Raw genomic sequence first — 12,634 nt, forward strand, 5'->3', positions numbered from 1 at the left:
ATCGAACATACAATCTTATCGATAAATTACGGTCTAAGTTATTTTAAAGTATTTTTCCTCGTTTTAGCTTACCAAGGATCGAATCTTGGTGAAGGGAATGGCTTTAAATGATTGGCATAGAAAATATCTGAATGCCTGGCGGAAGATCTTCACTTTGGTGGCGGCCGAACCCGAATCATCGCTCCCACTACAGGCCTCTTTAAGGGCCACGAAAGAGCAATCGACTTTACAACAATCTTTTGGCAATCGCTTATCATAAAGTTTCAAAATATCGAAGATTCAAAAGAACATAAATACTTCAAAGAAGACACGAATAATTGCTATTATTTATCTCTTAGTTATTGATATAATTTATCTCTTAACCTTTTAAACGTGAATGTTGGAGTCATCCAACAAACATTTTGTGCACATTATATTTTTATTTTTTTTTATGATAAATAAATAAATATAAATATATACGGGACAAATTAAACTGATTGAGTTAGCTTCGCAGTAAGTTCGAAACTTGTGTTACGAGATACTCAAAGATACTATATTTTATAATAACTACAATAAGGACAATCAGAAAAAGTTCTTTTCTCATCATGCCCTGGCCGGGATTCGAACCCGGGACCTCCGGTGTCACAGACAAGCGTACTACCTCTGAGCCAGAGAGGCCGTCGGCCGTCACAATTATTGTCGGACTCGTTATATATAATGAAAAATTAATAATTTAAGTGTCAGGGCGCACATAAACATATGTGAATACAATATATTTGACCTCAATTAGTAGTATAATTAATCAATATTACCAGTAAAATCCTATTTTGGGAACGTTGCCGGCAGCGATTCCAGCAAAATTTCCAGTCCCTGGCAATGTACATCATTACCGGGCACGGTACATCACTAATTGCAGCCCTTTGGTTTGTGATTTATTAACATAAAATGGAACCTTAATTTGAACTCAGGTAATTAACTACATCCACAACAAATTTCATCACGAACAGTCCAGCGGTTAAGCTTTAATCTGAATCATAGGGTATTAATTATATTTGATTTTCAAACACTTTTTATAAGAATGATACTTAGGTAATAGATAAAATATTGTTGGACCTTAGATTATAGCCAAGATAGTTAGGATTCCCGACGTAGAACCAAATCACAGATGTATTAAACTTTACAACTGGGATAGGAAAAAAACAATCTTAGCTCACTCATCCACCGATAAAATATTATTCACTTGTTCAGCTCTAGTCCGCCATGTTTGTATCCGGGTTTGTTTATTTAGGTATGCAGGAAAAGTTCATGCATAGGGCACTTCTATAGGATAGTTCTTCAGAGCAACAAAGTTTATATCATTGTCATTATGACATTGACTGACTGACAGAACATGTACATGTTTCTACATACATACATACATATGGTCACGTCTATATCCCTTGCGGGGTAGACAGAGCCAACAGTCTTAAAAATAATGAATGGCCACGTTCAGCTATTTGGCTTAATGATAGAATTGAGATTCAAATAGTGACAGGTTGCTAGCCCATCGCCTAAAAGAAGAAACCCAAGTTTTTAAGTCTATCCCTTAGTCGCCTTTTACGACATCCATGGGAAAGAGATGGAGTGGTCCTATTCTTTTTTGTATTGGTGCCGGGAACCACACGGCACCACATTTTCCTTTCTTTCTTTCTTTTCGAAATTAATTGTACAAAAGCATAGAAAGAGCGTGAAGAAAAAGAGTGTCTATTTCCATGCACTAAAAAGTTGGTGTGCAATAAAAATTAGTGTTGTTTAATCGTTTTTAAAAATGTCGATATCGATAATAGTTTACGGAGCCCCTAATTTCAACTAATACTAAACCTTTAATTGTTTAGATTTTCACGGGTTATTTACTGAATTAATCTTATTGAAATATCACGGTTGTATCAGTTGCCGCGGGATTTGCGAAAAACGGTTTTCTTTTCGGGCGAAGCTGCTGGTAAAATGTAGCGACGAGAGCGAGAAGAGCAACAAAAATAGTGTGCCTAAGTACAGTTTCAGGTACATGGCACAAGCTTAATAATTAAAAAAAGTATTATTTAGCAATTATGTTCAAAAATCCTTTTCTAAGTCAGATATTCTAATAATAAATTAATATTACTGAAAATAAACTTGAGCTGGATTCAGTAGTAGCTAGTTGACGTCGTACTGATTTATTTTACAGCACTTAGTGCTGTGCTCGACATTGTACTGGTTGATGCAGAAACCATAAGTGTTGAAGTGGATATTTTATTGGATGAAAAAGCAATCACTGACGTCGCAGTGGTTGTTGGTTTAGACTTTACAACTACCGTAGAATCCTGAATATATGTGGTTACTCTAATGTAACTAGTAGTTACTCAGATTACTGTTTATCTAAAATAATAAAGGAAAAAATAATCGATATCATTAAATTCGATTCCATTTCTAGCAATATCAATAACTTTAAATAGGAAAAACTTATATTTAAGTGATATTAATATAATAATAATATGTCATACTAGCTGTGCCCGCGACTTTGTCCGCGTGGAATAGTTATTTTGAGCATTATTGAAGCCCTCAAGCATGTTCCCCGTTTTTTCTCATCTTCCATTATTACTTTGCTTAAGTTGCAGCGTGATGTTATACAGCCTAAAGCCTTCCTCGATAAGTGGTCTCTGTTCAACGCAAAAATAATGTTTCAATTCGAACCAGTAGTTCCTGAGATTAGCGCGTTCAAACAAACAAACTCTTCAGCTTTATAATATAAGTATAGATTAAATTTATTTATTAACTTTTTTATTGTTTAAAAATGTATTGTTAATTTACACACTGGCCGCTTACAGAAAAGTTATAATTTTACGTTCGAAAAAGTACGATCTTCAATTGTTAATTTTCACAACAATAATTTAAGACGAATTGGAGTTAGGATTGTTTTTATGTTAAGTTTTTTATTATAATTTTCTTTATTTTTACCAAAAGTTTTTATTTTACATCCTGGTTAATTATCTAAACAGTTATAATTGATTATACCCTATCGCATTAGATTAAGTCTGTAATGGTAGATGTAATAAAGTAAAATAAATAAATATTTGATGTCTTTGTCAAATTCTTATTTTTCTTTCATTGAAAATACAAATATGGAAATACAAAACATCTGCTACATTAATCATTTATTCACTTAAGATCTTCAATTTAATGTTTTTAAATTTGTGTATTTTACAGAATGTCACGTTGTCGTTCAGAAACTGCTATGATAATGTAATGTTTCTTTTTCAGAAGACTTGTTATACCTACTACCTATTAGTATCTCTATTTAGTTTGTGGACTTGTTTGTCAAAATGGTCAAAATGACATTATTGTCAACCAAATTCCGATTATTTCCGATTACGACAAAGATCTGATAACAAAACTTGAATAAATAACAAAACTATAAAAACTAATCCTAAGATTATTGTCACCAAATGTCACTATATAGAAGTTTGTACAAGGCAGGCTGCTTGATAGCGATACACTTTCACCCTTCGGGGTCGGTTTCGCAAGCGCGAGCCGCTTCAATCAATGTTACTCCACTCGCCGGTTTCGCCACAGTGTCTACAGCCTCGCCCAGTAAGAGGAAAATGGTAATTATTTTTTAACATGCGTTTTTCTTGTTATAATACACATAGATATCGAGTTTGTTTACACATCATTAATTTATTTACCTTTAGGCAGATAAACTGACTAAAGAAGAGAGAGATACCCTCCTTCAACCTTTGATTCAATCAGGCTGGAAACTACAGGATAATAGAGATGCTATTGAAAAAGAATTCAAATTCAAGGACTTCAATCAAGCTTTTGCATTTATGACTAGAGTGGCATTGCTGGCAGAGAAAATGGATCATCATCCAGAGTGGTTTAATGTTTACAATAAGCTACAGGTAGGTGTAATTATCATGTATATAACAATCACAGTTAAAAATATTTTTGTTTCACCAACCAAGTAAATCGATAAGAACTTTATCAAATGCTTTGTTTTGCTAAAAATACTGAAAGGTCATGTCGAGATAAAATCATATGAGTTAGTAGAAAAATCATTAGCATATTATATTTGAAATGGCTTATTATATTGACATTCCTGAAGGCAATAGGCTAGTAAACTGTCACTATTTGAGTTTCAGTTCCATCATTATGCTATACAGTTAAATATGGATTTTCAAACTTTTCAAGACTGTTGGCCCACAAGGGATATTTTTAGACATGATTATAATGTATGAATGTGTATGAAATGGCCTAGGTACCTGATTGGAAATACATAGCTACTGTATGTATATCATATATCATATATCAGGTTATATATGGGAATAAGAAGATAAAATATAACTAACTAATAATATATAATTAACTAATAATAATAAACTAATAATGTACATGTGCTTATTATATATTTCATTCATTCATATAATCATGTCTATATAACTTGTGGGGTAGACAGCCAGCAGTCTAGAAAGACTGACAGGTCAGCTGTTAGGCATAATAAGAGCCCATCACCTAAAAGAATTTCAGGTTTATAAGCCTATCCCTTAGTCGCCTTGTACGACATCCATGGGAAAGAGATGGAGTAGCCCTATGCTTTTTTTTATTTCTTCTATTATTTCAGGTAACACTTTCTTCTCATGATGTAAATGGATTGAGTAAGCGTGATATCAGAATGGCCAAATTTATGGATACTACATCACAGTAAACCATGATTAAGAATATACGCTAAGAACCATGTGATGGCAATACTGTTTTTGATTGAATATGTAAATAGTATATTTTATTTTTAAGTATAGTATGTATTTCTATAAATTTGTTTTTATTTGCTAAGCATATTGTCCAAAAGGTACTACAATAAAAGTATACATTTCAAGTACTTTTTTGAATTTGTATCCTTGCATAATGTGATATCTGCCAAGCTGAGCCAAGCAAATCACAAGGGCGCTACCTACCTTTTCTCGAAAAATTATGTCGTATTTTTTAACTTTCATATTAGAATTTTTTGTTAGTCCCAAAATATTGAAAGTCTATTTTTGGTAGGTAATTGCTAACTAAAGCCTGAAGCACTCCTTCTTATGTGGTTGAGGATTTTTACCGTCTCTATATATATTTTTCCCACTATGGGATAACACCTGTCTAATACTCGGTAGTAGACGCAAATAAAACATTTTGTTTTCAATTTTGCTGTCTTATAATTTGAAGGTACCTATATCTTTTTTAAAGGATGGACATTTTGTTTGTTCCACAGCTCTGTTATGAATGAAAAAAACACTAACAAATGGCTCCACCGAGGCCACCTTGATATAAAATTTTAAATGATATCACGTATTTTTCGAACGTAACAAGGGCAAGTCCTTTTGTCGTTAAATGGTTCTGTTTCAAAGGTAGACGTCAAGGGATAAGCTCGTTCTATGACTCTCTTAAGTTCTAACGAATGCTCCAGGCCTTTGGTTTCACACACAAGTCTTATCTGAAACAAACATTCAAAAATACGTTTGTAATTTGTTGTGTAGGTCCTCAGCGGTCGCCAGGCCCCGAAGCACTATGGTGAAGGGTGCAACTGGGAATGCGCAAAGATTAGAGAGAATGAGGTAGGCTTCATGGTATTTCTATTTGACCCATGCTTTTAGTGTTCACATCCAGGCCCTGCCCTTTATTTTATAAATTTTAATGTCATCCTAGAGAAGTAGGTATTACTTACGAACGTGGCACAAGTGGTAATATATTAGCTTCACTTAATAATACCTATGTAGGTATAATATACCTTCTTAGTTCTAAACCATGACGAGAGTCCGTAATATAGGTATCAGTACGTTTTACAAAACTGTGGTTTGCGCATGTGTAAGGTATAGTCGCTAACCATAGAATTAAAAATTACTTATGCAAGGCTGGGCTACTACGTTATAAGCTGTTTACCTACTTCAACAGTGTAAGTTTCGTCCTCACACCACGAGTTGTCTCTAAACTGGCGCAACACGCTGTAGCCGCCGGCTGCGAGCAGCTTCAGGAGTTGGGCATTTGAGAATGTATTGTTGTTTATACCGACCTACAATATTAAAAGAGTTAATATTTTTACCCGACAAAGGCGAAGCAAAAATATTAATAATAACTATATTTGCCCCATATAAATTTGAGCAGATCGATAAAAATAAAAATTTGTCTATATTCTCAGCTCAACACTAAGCGGATCATGAAGTAGGTTCTTAGTTGAATTTGGCGTTGAAGGGGCGCTTAGATGTTTATCCGATAAGACCTTGCCTTCAAATAGGGATATCAAATTAACCCTGTTTTTAAAAGCTACTTACTCTAACCAACCTCGTAGCAGTTGAAGCTCCGCTCGCTTATCTAATCTAATCTAATTAAGCTAATCAGTTTTTCTATCCTTGATATTTAACAGCGGAGGGCTAACGTTCTCCGACCCCGCAGGTTGCAGGTGAGCCCACTGCAGTTTCGTGCTTTTTCGTTGTACAAATAATACAATACAAAGTAAATAGCTTGGGCACCCTACAGAAAACAATATTCCCTAGTATGCGGTTGGGTATGTCGTCGCATGCTGCATGCGATACCCAACCAAATATTAGGTTATTTCTTCAATTTTATATATCATTGTTGGAGGTAAAGTGAAATATATAATTATGTCCATTAAAAGGAACTTATGTAAAATTATAATATGGGAAAGGTTATACTAGCAAATTTTCTTCTAAGTACCTAAATAAGTAATATCCATTGTAAATTTGAACATTATAAAGAATTGTCCAAAAATTTATTATAACTACTAAAAATATTTTCAGCCATAAATACATTCTTTGAATCAAATTTTGCTAAAAATGTTATTTCGAACAAAATTCAGAGTTTCGAAATTCTGGCAAATAGAGGAAACCCGTTACAAAAATTTACAATAAAATAAATGATTGAGGATTTCTAAAAATATTAACAAGGAAAATAATCATGTATCATGTCTATTCAGTATTTACTTACTGTAAATTTGACCAATCTGTAATCGGCTGCCAATCCGCGATCAATACATCGATTTAGAGTGAGAGAATCAACATTTCCTCCGCTGAGGATGCACACCACACTGCAACCATCCATAATTAATATAGTTATTCATTTTGTCACACAGTTGGTTTTACGCAGCTAATTTTGGACGTCATTAGGTAGATAGAATAGTTACCTATATTGGTAATTTTAAAATTTTCTAAATCTGTAAAGATAAATACTCGCAAATAATTATTACCAATTAGTTTTCATCTTAAATCGGAAATCACGACGGGGCAAATCAACAATGTAACTTGGTCTCATTATAAGTGGTCCACCTACTGCTTAGTCTTCAGTTCAGGAACAATATTCCCTAAAACCGCAGCTAGCGGGCACGCTCCTGCGCCTTCCACAATGAGCTTCTCCTTCTCGATCAAGTGCAGCATCGCACGCGCTATCCATTCTTCTTTGACCAGCAACTGATAATGAGTTTCACATAAGTTCCTTTTTAACAGGCGAAACTTATTTCATTCTTTATAAAGTCACGCTTACCTTACGTTTACGTTTAAAATTTAAACTGAAGAAACAAGAATGACAATCTTATTATACATTTAAACCTGCCCAGCCAACACAGTATAGCTGTATAAATTTTGCGTAAAAGCAATCTTTTAACTTTAAGCTGGATAAAGTATTTGTATAACTTCTGTGTAAGCGCTTATACAGGTGATATTCAAGCAATTTGGGCACAAAATATCTTGCTTCAATTTGGTTAACAGTTGATTAATAGCCACATAGCAGCTGAATAAATGTACGACACACTGAATATCTTCTGCATAAATTCTGATTTTTCTTTAGTCCAGAAATTATACATCTTTTATGCAGTTGTTAATTTGTGAGTTCAGATATTCAAATGATATACGAAATTCGGATCTTTGGAGTAGTTTTACAAAGAAATTATTCAAGTAAAAAGTATTTTTTATTGTGACGGGATAAATTTGTGTTGGAACTAAGTTCAAAATATTGTAAATGGTCGCCGATATAAAATAGCGTAAATGATTTCGTACATTTTAAGTAAGTTTAAGGTGAATTATATAAACGCATGGCACTTTACTGTGAATTATCAACATGATCATTATACATTTTTTGAGCGCCTCAAGATAAAGCTATATTTTAAAAGGTAAACAAATGTGAAATAATATTGAAATTAAATGATCTTTACTTTTTATCAAATTTCAGTCCCAGCAAGTAATGAGAATCAAATTTTGTATAACTGATAATGTTTCCTACTCACTAAACAAAGTGTTTCATAAGATAAATGTTGAGGATTTATAAAAATAGGTTTATGTCGAACGTTAGTTAATGGCGGAAGGCCAATTTGAATTAAAGTGTTTATATCAGTGATTATTTTGCTTATTTTTGCATAATAGTTCACATACTACTACATATCCAGAAATTATTTGGTTTAAAGTACAATAAGTAATACAAGAGGTAGTCTCTGCCTACCCCTCCGGGAAAGAGGCGTGATTTTATGTATGTATGTAAAGTACAATAATTATATATTTATCAGCAAAAGGTCTTAAATTACATAAAACATTATACTTTTATTCAGCTTTTTAGGGTGCTTTTTTATAGAAAATAAATCCATGAATATTTGAGGGTGATGGGACCTATACTAATGTAGGTATTTATAGTATTTATAGTACTACTATGAATGACGCATTGCGTAATATTTAGTTAGACAATTGTTTATATTACCAACTAAAATTGTAGATAGTTGCAACCAAAAGTTTCGCGCTTGTTACAAAATACACCCAAGAGCACCTAATTATATTTCCATTTAAATCTCTTTTTTAATATCTTTCACACATATGTATGTATTGTCGTTATCTGCACCTAAAGTTGGACCCAGTCTATGTGTTTGAATCACTAATCCTGATGGTGATGCATAATCATCGTGTACAGAACCCTCTTCAACTGTGTTGGTCGCACTTGGCCCGGGCCCATTTGTATCAGATGTTAAACTCTTTTCTATTACTGTACAGATACTATTTTTTATCTTTACATACTCTCGTGAACATTTTCTTCTTGTTCCTCCCGTTCTCTTTTTTTTCCATGAATCATTTACTCTTTTGTTATTATTTTTCTGAAGTGGCATATTGTTGATTTTGTCACAAAATGGTGAAATATCTGGATATAAACATACGATATCTTCAACTAATCAGTTATTTGCTGCTTAAGATACCCACATTTGTAACTGATATTGTTTTAAGTTTAACATAAAGACAATTGTATGCTTATAGCGCTATAAGTTTGGTAAAACAAGGAGTTTATTTTCAATTTTGCAGAAGTTAGCTGTAAAAAGAAGAAAATATCTAAATTATTCAGCATCTGAATAAATTAGTACCATTTCGTACACTAAACAGCTTAAAGAAAGTATTTCGTCTAATATTCAGCGTTTTGCTGTTTAACTGCTTTTCTTTAAAATGTTATACAGGTCAATGCAAAAATTTCAGCTAATGTGCAGATAATAGCTGTTTCAATTACTTTTATTTGAATATCGCTTGTTTAGCAGATACTACTCTTGATTATTATTCAGCTTGAAAAATACCGCGAACTTTATGCAGAATTTAGTAAGCTTACAACATTATTTTAATTTAAGAACTCTCTTATTCAAAATTAAGCCATAACATCAGCTGTAATACATAATTAATGAAGCTTGACACTGCTTATTGTGGTATATTTTCGCTATTATCTGGCTTATGTGTTGGCTGGGTGGTAACCATGCTATTTGGTGCGATATAAATCGTGTCTGGATGTGGTTTTATTATATAGATAGAACGATAAACTCTTTATTGCACCATAAGAGTAAAACATACAAAACAGCACAAAAGAGACAGCGATGGTAAAGACGGACATATCGCTACTGCAATCTCTTCCAGTCAACCTCAACAATCAACCAAGCCATATATCAATCTGTGATATCTTGAATTAAACTTGTGATACCAACCATTTTGTCAACCAATGGAAGTGCGTTGTGGAGGGAATTGACACCAACTGCTGGTACAGCGATGGCGTCAGCCATGGTCGGCTGCGTCACCACAGTCACCGGTGCGCCAACTTTTAGCGACTCGAAAAACGGGGCCATCGCTTCAGTCTGGACGCCCTGAATTTCATATATAACTTAATTGTTTTACTAATGCAGATGTTCATTTGCAGTATTTACAGTTGCTGGCTGGGAACATTCAGTATTTATTAAAATTACTATTTATATATTTTTTTTCTTGTATTGGTTAAGATTGTTGATTAACACCCTAGAAATATAGCCGTATACACTGGATGCAATAACGCAAACGAGAGCTTCAGTGTCTAGTAGAAAATGAGAGGTACCTAAGTACTTACATAAACCTGGCAATGGGGCTTCATCTGCTTGACTACGGCAGCGATAGCTGACACCAGCCCTCCTTGACCCACTGGCACAATCAGCGCGTCTACGAACGGCACCTGCTCTAGAACCTCTAGCGCAATGGTGCCGTAGCCAGCTAGGATATGAGGATGGTCGCGACTGTAACGTAGCATTATATTTTTACAATATTTTTTATAAGTATCAAGTGAAAGAGTAGGCAGTTTGCCAATGCCAATGTAATTCAAATATATCGGATAGATAATGTTCTACAATAGTACTTAGATTGTATTTACTTTTGCGAAAGTATCAATCTTCTTATTTCTGTCTTTAATGCAATACCTATAAACGGGAGGGTGACTGACTTATTATTATTACTCTACATGGACTTTTGTTTTCCTGTTTGGGAAATAAAGTATTATGATGCTTGTGCCAGGAATCCATTTCGAAAAGATTTTTGGAATTTCTGACGGCAACCAAGCTTCGTCCAATCCTAACTGTCGAAGACAACTGAGGCAGACCTCACCATAATCATCCAAGAATTTTACGGAATTATAGATAAGTAATATATGCTGACTTATTTGCTTACCTGGAAATCATATATTATCTACTATATTCCGTATTATATAGTTTTTACCTATTTATATACGTCAATCCTTTTTCTCTAGCTATAGCCCTGGCGTATCTTTGCGCGTCAATGAGACTAGCACCCTGCAGTATGACTCTGGCACCCAGGCTGTGGCATCTCTGTTGTTTCATGATCGGCGTATGTGGCGGCATAACCACGATCACGGGAACGTTCATCTTTGCCGCATGGTAACAAAGACTGACCGCTTCGTTGCCTAAAGACGCTATAACCACCCCGATTTTCTTTTTGTCAGCTGGCAAGAGCTGTAGGGCATTCAAGACTCCTCTTTCTTTGAAGCTGAAAAAGTTTAATTTCTTTTACCTTAGGGGTAGAATTATTGTGTCGTACAGGCGCAATTTAAGTAGTTATTTCGTTGTTAGATAGAAATAATACTTAAACTAATGTTATGCAACTCACCAGCCTGTCTTCTGTAATAATTCCTCTTTGTAATACAGATGTATGACAAATTCTTCCTGGAGATGAGAGGGCTGAAACATTGTTAAGTTTTGAATTTAGTACATTTATTTAACCTGAGCAGGGATCAAGGTAAGAACTCCGTGACCAATAGGTATGTCTAATAGGTATATAATGCATAGGCAATTGTTACTCACCACACATGGAGATAAATATATGTGTTCCCTGATCCTGTCTGCGGCGCTTACCACATCTTCCATTTTAATGACCCTTGGCTTGTCAGGATCGCAGAACTCATCGTAATCCTCCTGTATATTGTGTTTAAATATAAAATAATGTAAAAATTATAACTATAAATATCAGCTTTATAATAATCCTATCAACTTACATGCTTCCGAGACATGTTTAAAAAAATAAGAGAAATTTGGATATGACTTTAATTTATATGTAGGTATTATTTATGTGTGATTGTTATTCAACTGAAATAGCGGTAGGGATTAAATTTATTTTATTTCATTTTTATAATGGTGTTTTTAGGAAGTGTTTGTAATATCGGTATGATGTATGTCAATTAAGTAGAATTTTTGTGTCTATTCGTCTCTTCAAAGATTTTTGAGCAGATAAGCAATGAAGGTACAGAGGTTTGAAAAGTTTTTATTTAAAATTTTCGCCTTCTCGTACCTACATATTTTCCGGAAATGGAACTCCAAATTGCTTGAGTAGGGTTTCAATTCTTCAACCCATTTAAAATAAGATTTTTTGATAGCAAGCACACCCTTGGTACGAGTGGTAGAGAAATTGTTCATCCAAGAACTCGCAAATTCCTGGAAACAGCTTCTCCATTATTCGTTTGAGTGTCGCAGCGTGGGTTGCATCACGAGCTTCACACATCAATGTGACCTGCAAGATATTTCCTAGGCAATTTTTATTTAGAATGACATACTTAGGTAATATTTAATAACGACATTTAAATTATACTATCTTTATTTCTTCAAAGCTTTTGATCACTAGTCGACTTAGCTTCAACTTAATATGCAGGGAAATTTAAGTGGTCCAATACTGCTCAACGGGAAATCCCGCGGCCTCAGTAATGGTATAATTATACATACGACATCGTAAAAATCGCAGTCTTCTGACCATGAATGTTCCGTATATGAATCACGTATGGTGCAACCAATACTTGAAATAACATTGAAGATTTTCAATCTTTCACGAAGTTT

At 34.0% G+C, this 12,634-nt stretch overlaps 2 protein-coding genes across 3 annotated transcripts; one reads left to right on the forward strand and one right to left on the reverse strand.

The window, feature by feature from the left end:
• The first annotated feature begins 3,285 nt into the window (after positions 1-3,285).
• Positions 3,286-4,867, forward strand: LOC106129305 (pterin-4-alpha-carbinolamine dehydratase). Its single transcript, XM_013327834.2, has 3 exons — positions 3,286-3,599; positions 3,687-3,896; positions 4,616-4,867. The coding sequence occupies exons 1-3, from the start codon at positions 3,441-3,443 to the stop codon at positions 4,697-4,699; spliced, it is 453 nt and encodes a 150-aa protein (XP_013183288.2). The 5' UTR covers positions 3,286-3,440; the 3' UTR covers positions 4,700-4,867.
• Positions 4,868-5,186: 319 nt separating this feature from the next.
• On the reverse strand, positions 5,187-12,207 carry LOC106143469 (L-threonine ammonia-lyase). Of its 2 annotated transcripts, none has more exons than XM_060949200.1 (10): positions 12,100-12,207; positions 11,612-11,722; positions 11,418-11,488; positions 11,010-11,297; positions 10,372-10,534; positions 9,980-10,135; positions 7,315-7,451; positions 6,973-7,072; positions 5,915-6,040; positions 5,187-5,464 (listed from the first exon to the last, which is right to left on the reverse strand). In XM_060949200.1, exons 2-10 carry the CDS (start codon positions 11,672-11,674, stop codon positions 5,306-5,308), a joined length of 1,263 nt encoding a protein of 420 aa, XP_060805183.1. In that variant the 5' UTR covers positions 11,675-11,722; positions 12,100-12,207; the 3' UTR covers positions 5,187-5,305. The 2 variants fall into 2 exon arrangements, with proteins under 2 accessions (XP_060805183.1, XP_013201029.1); XM_013345575.2 differs by lacking the exon at positions 12,100-12,207 and adding an exon at positions 11,803-11,926.
• Between the last annotated feature and the right edge of the window lie 427 nt (positions 12,208-12,634).

Source organism: Amyelois transitella, chromosome 18, assembly GCF_032362555.1.
Source record: "Amyelois transitella isolate CPQ chromosome 18, ilAmyTran1.1, whole genome shotgun sequence".
NCBI classification, from domain to species: Eukaryota; Metazoa; Arthropoda; class Insecta; order Lepidoptera; family Pyralidae; genus Amyelois; species Amyelois transitella.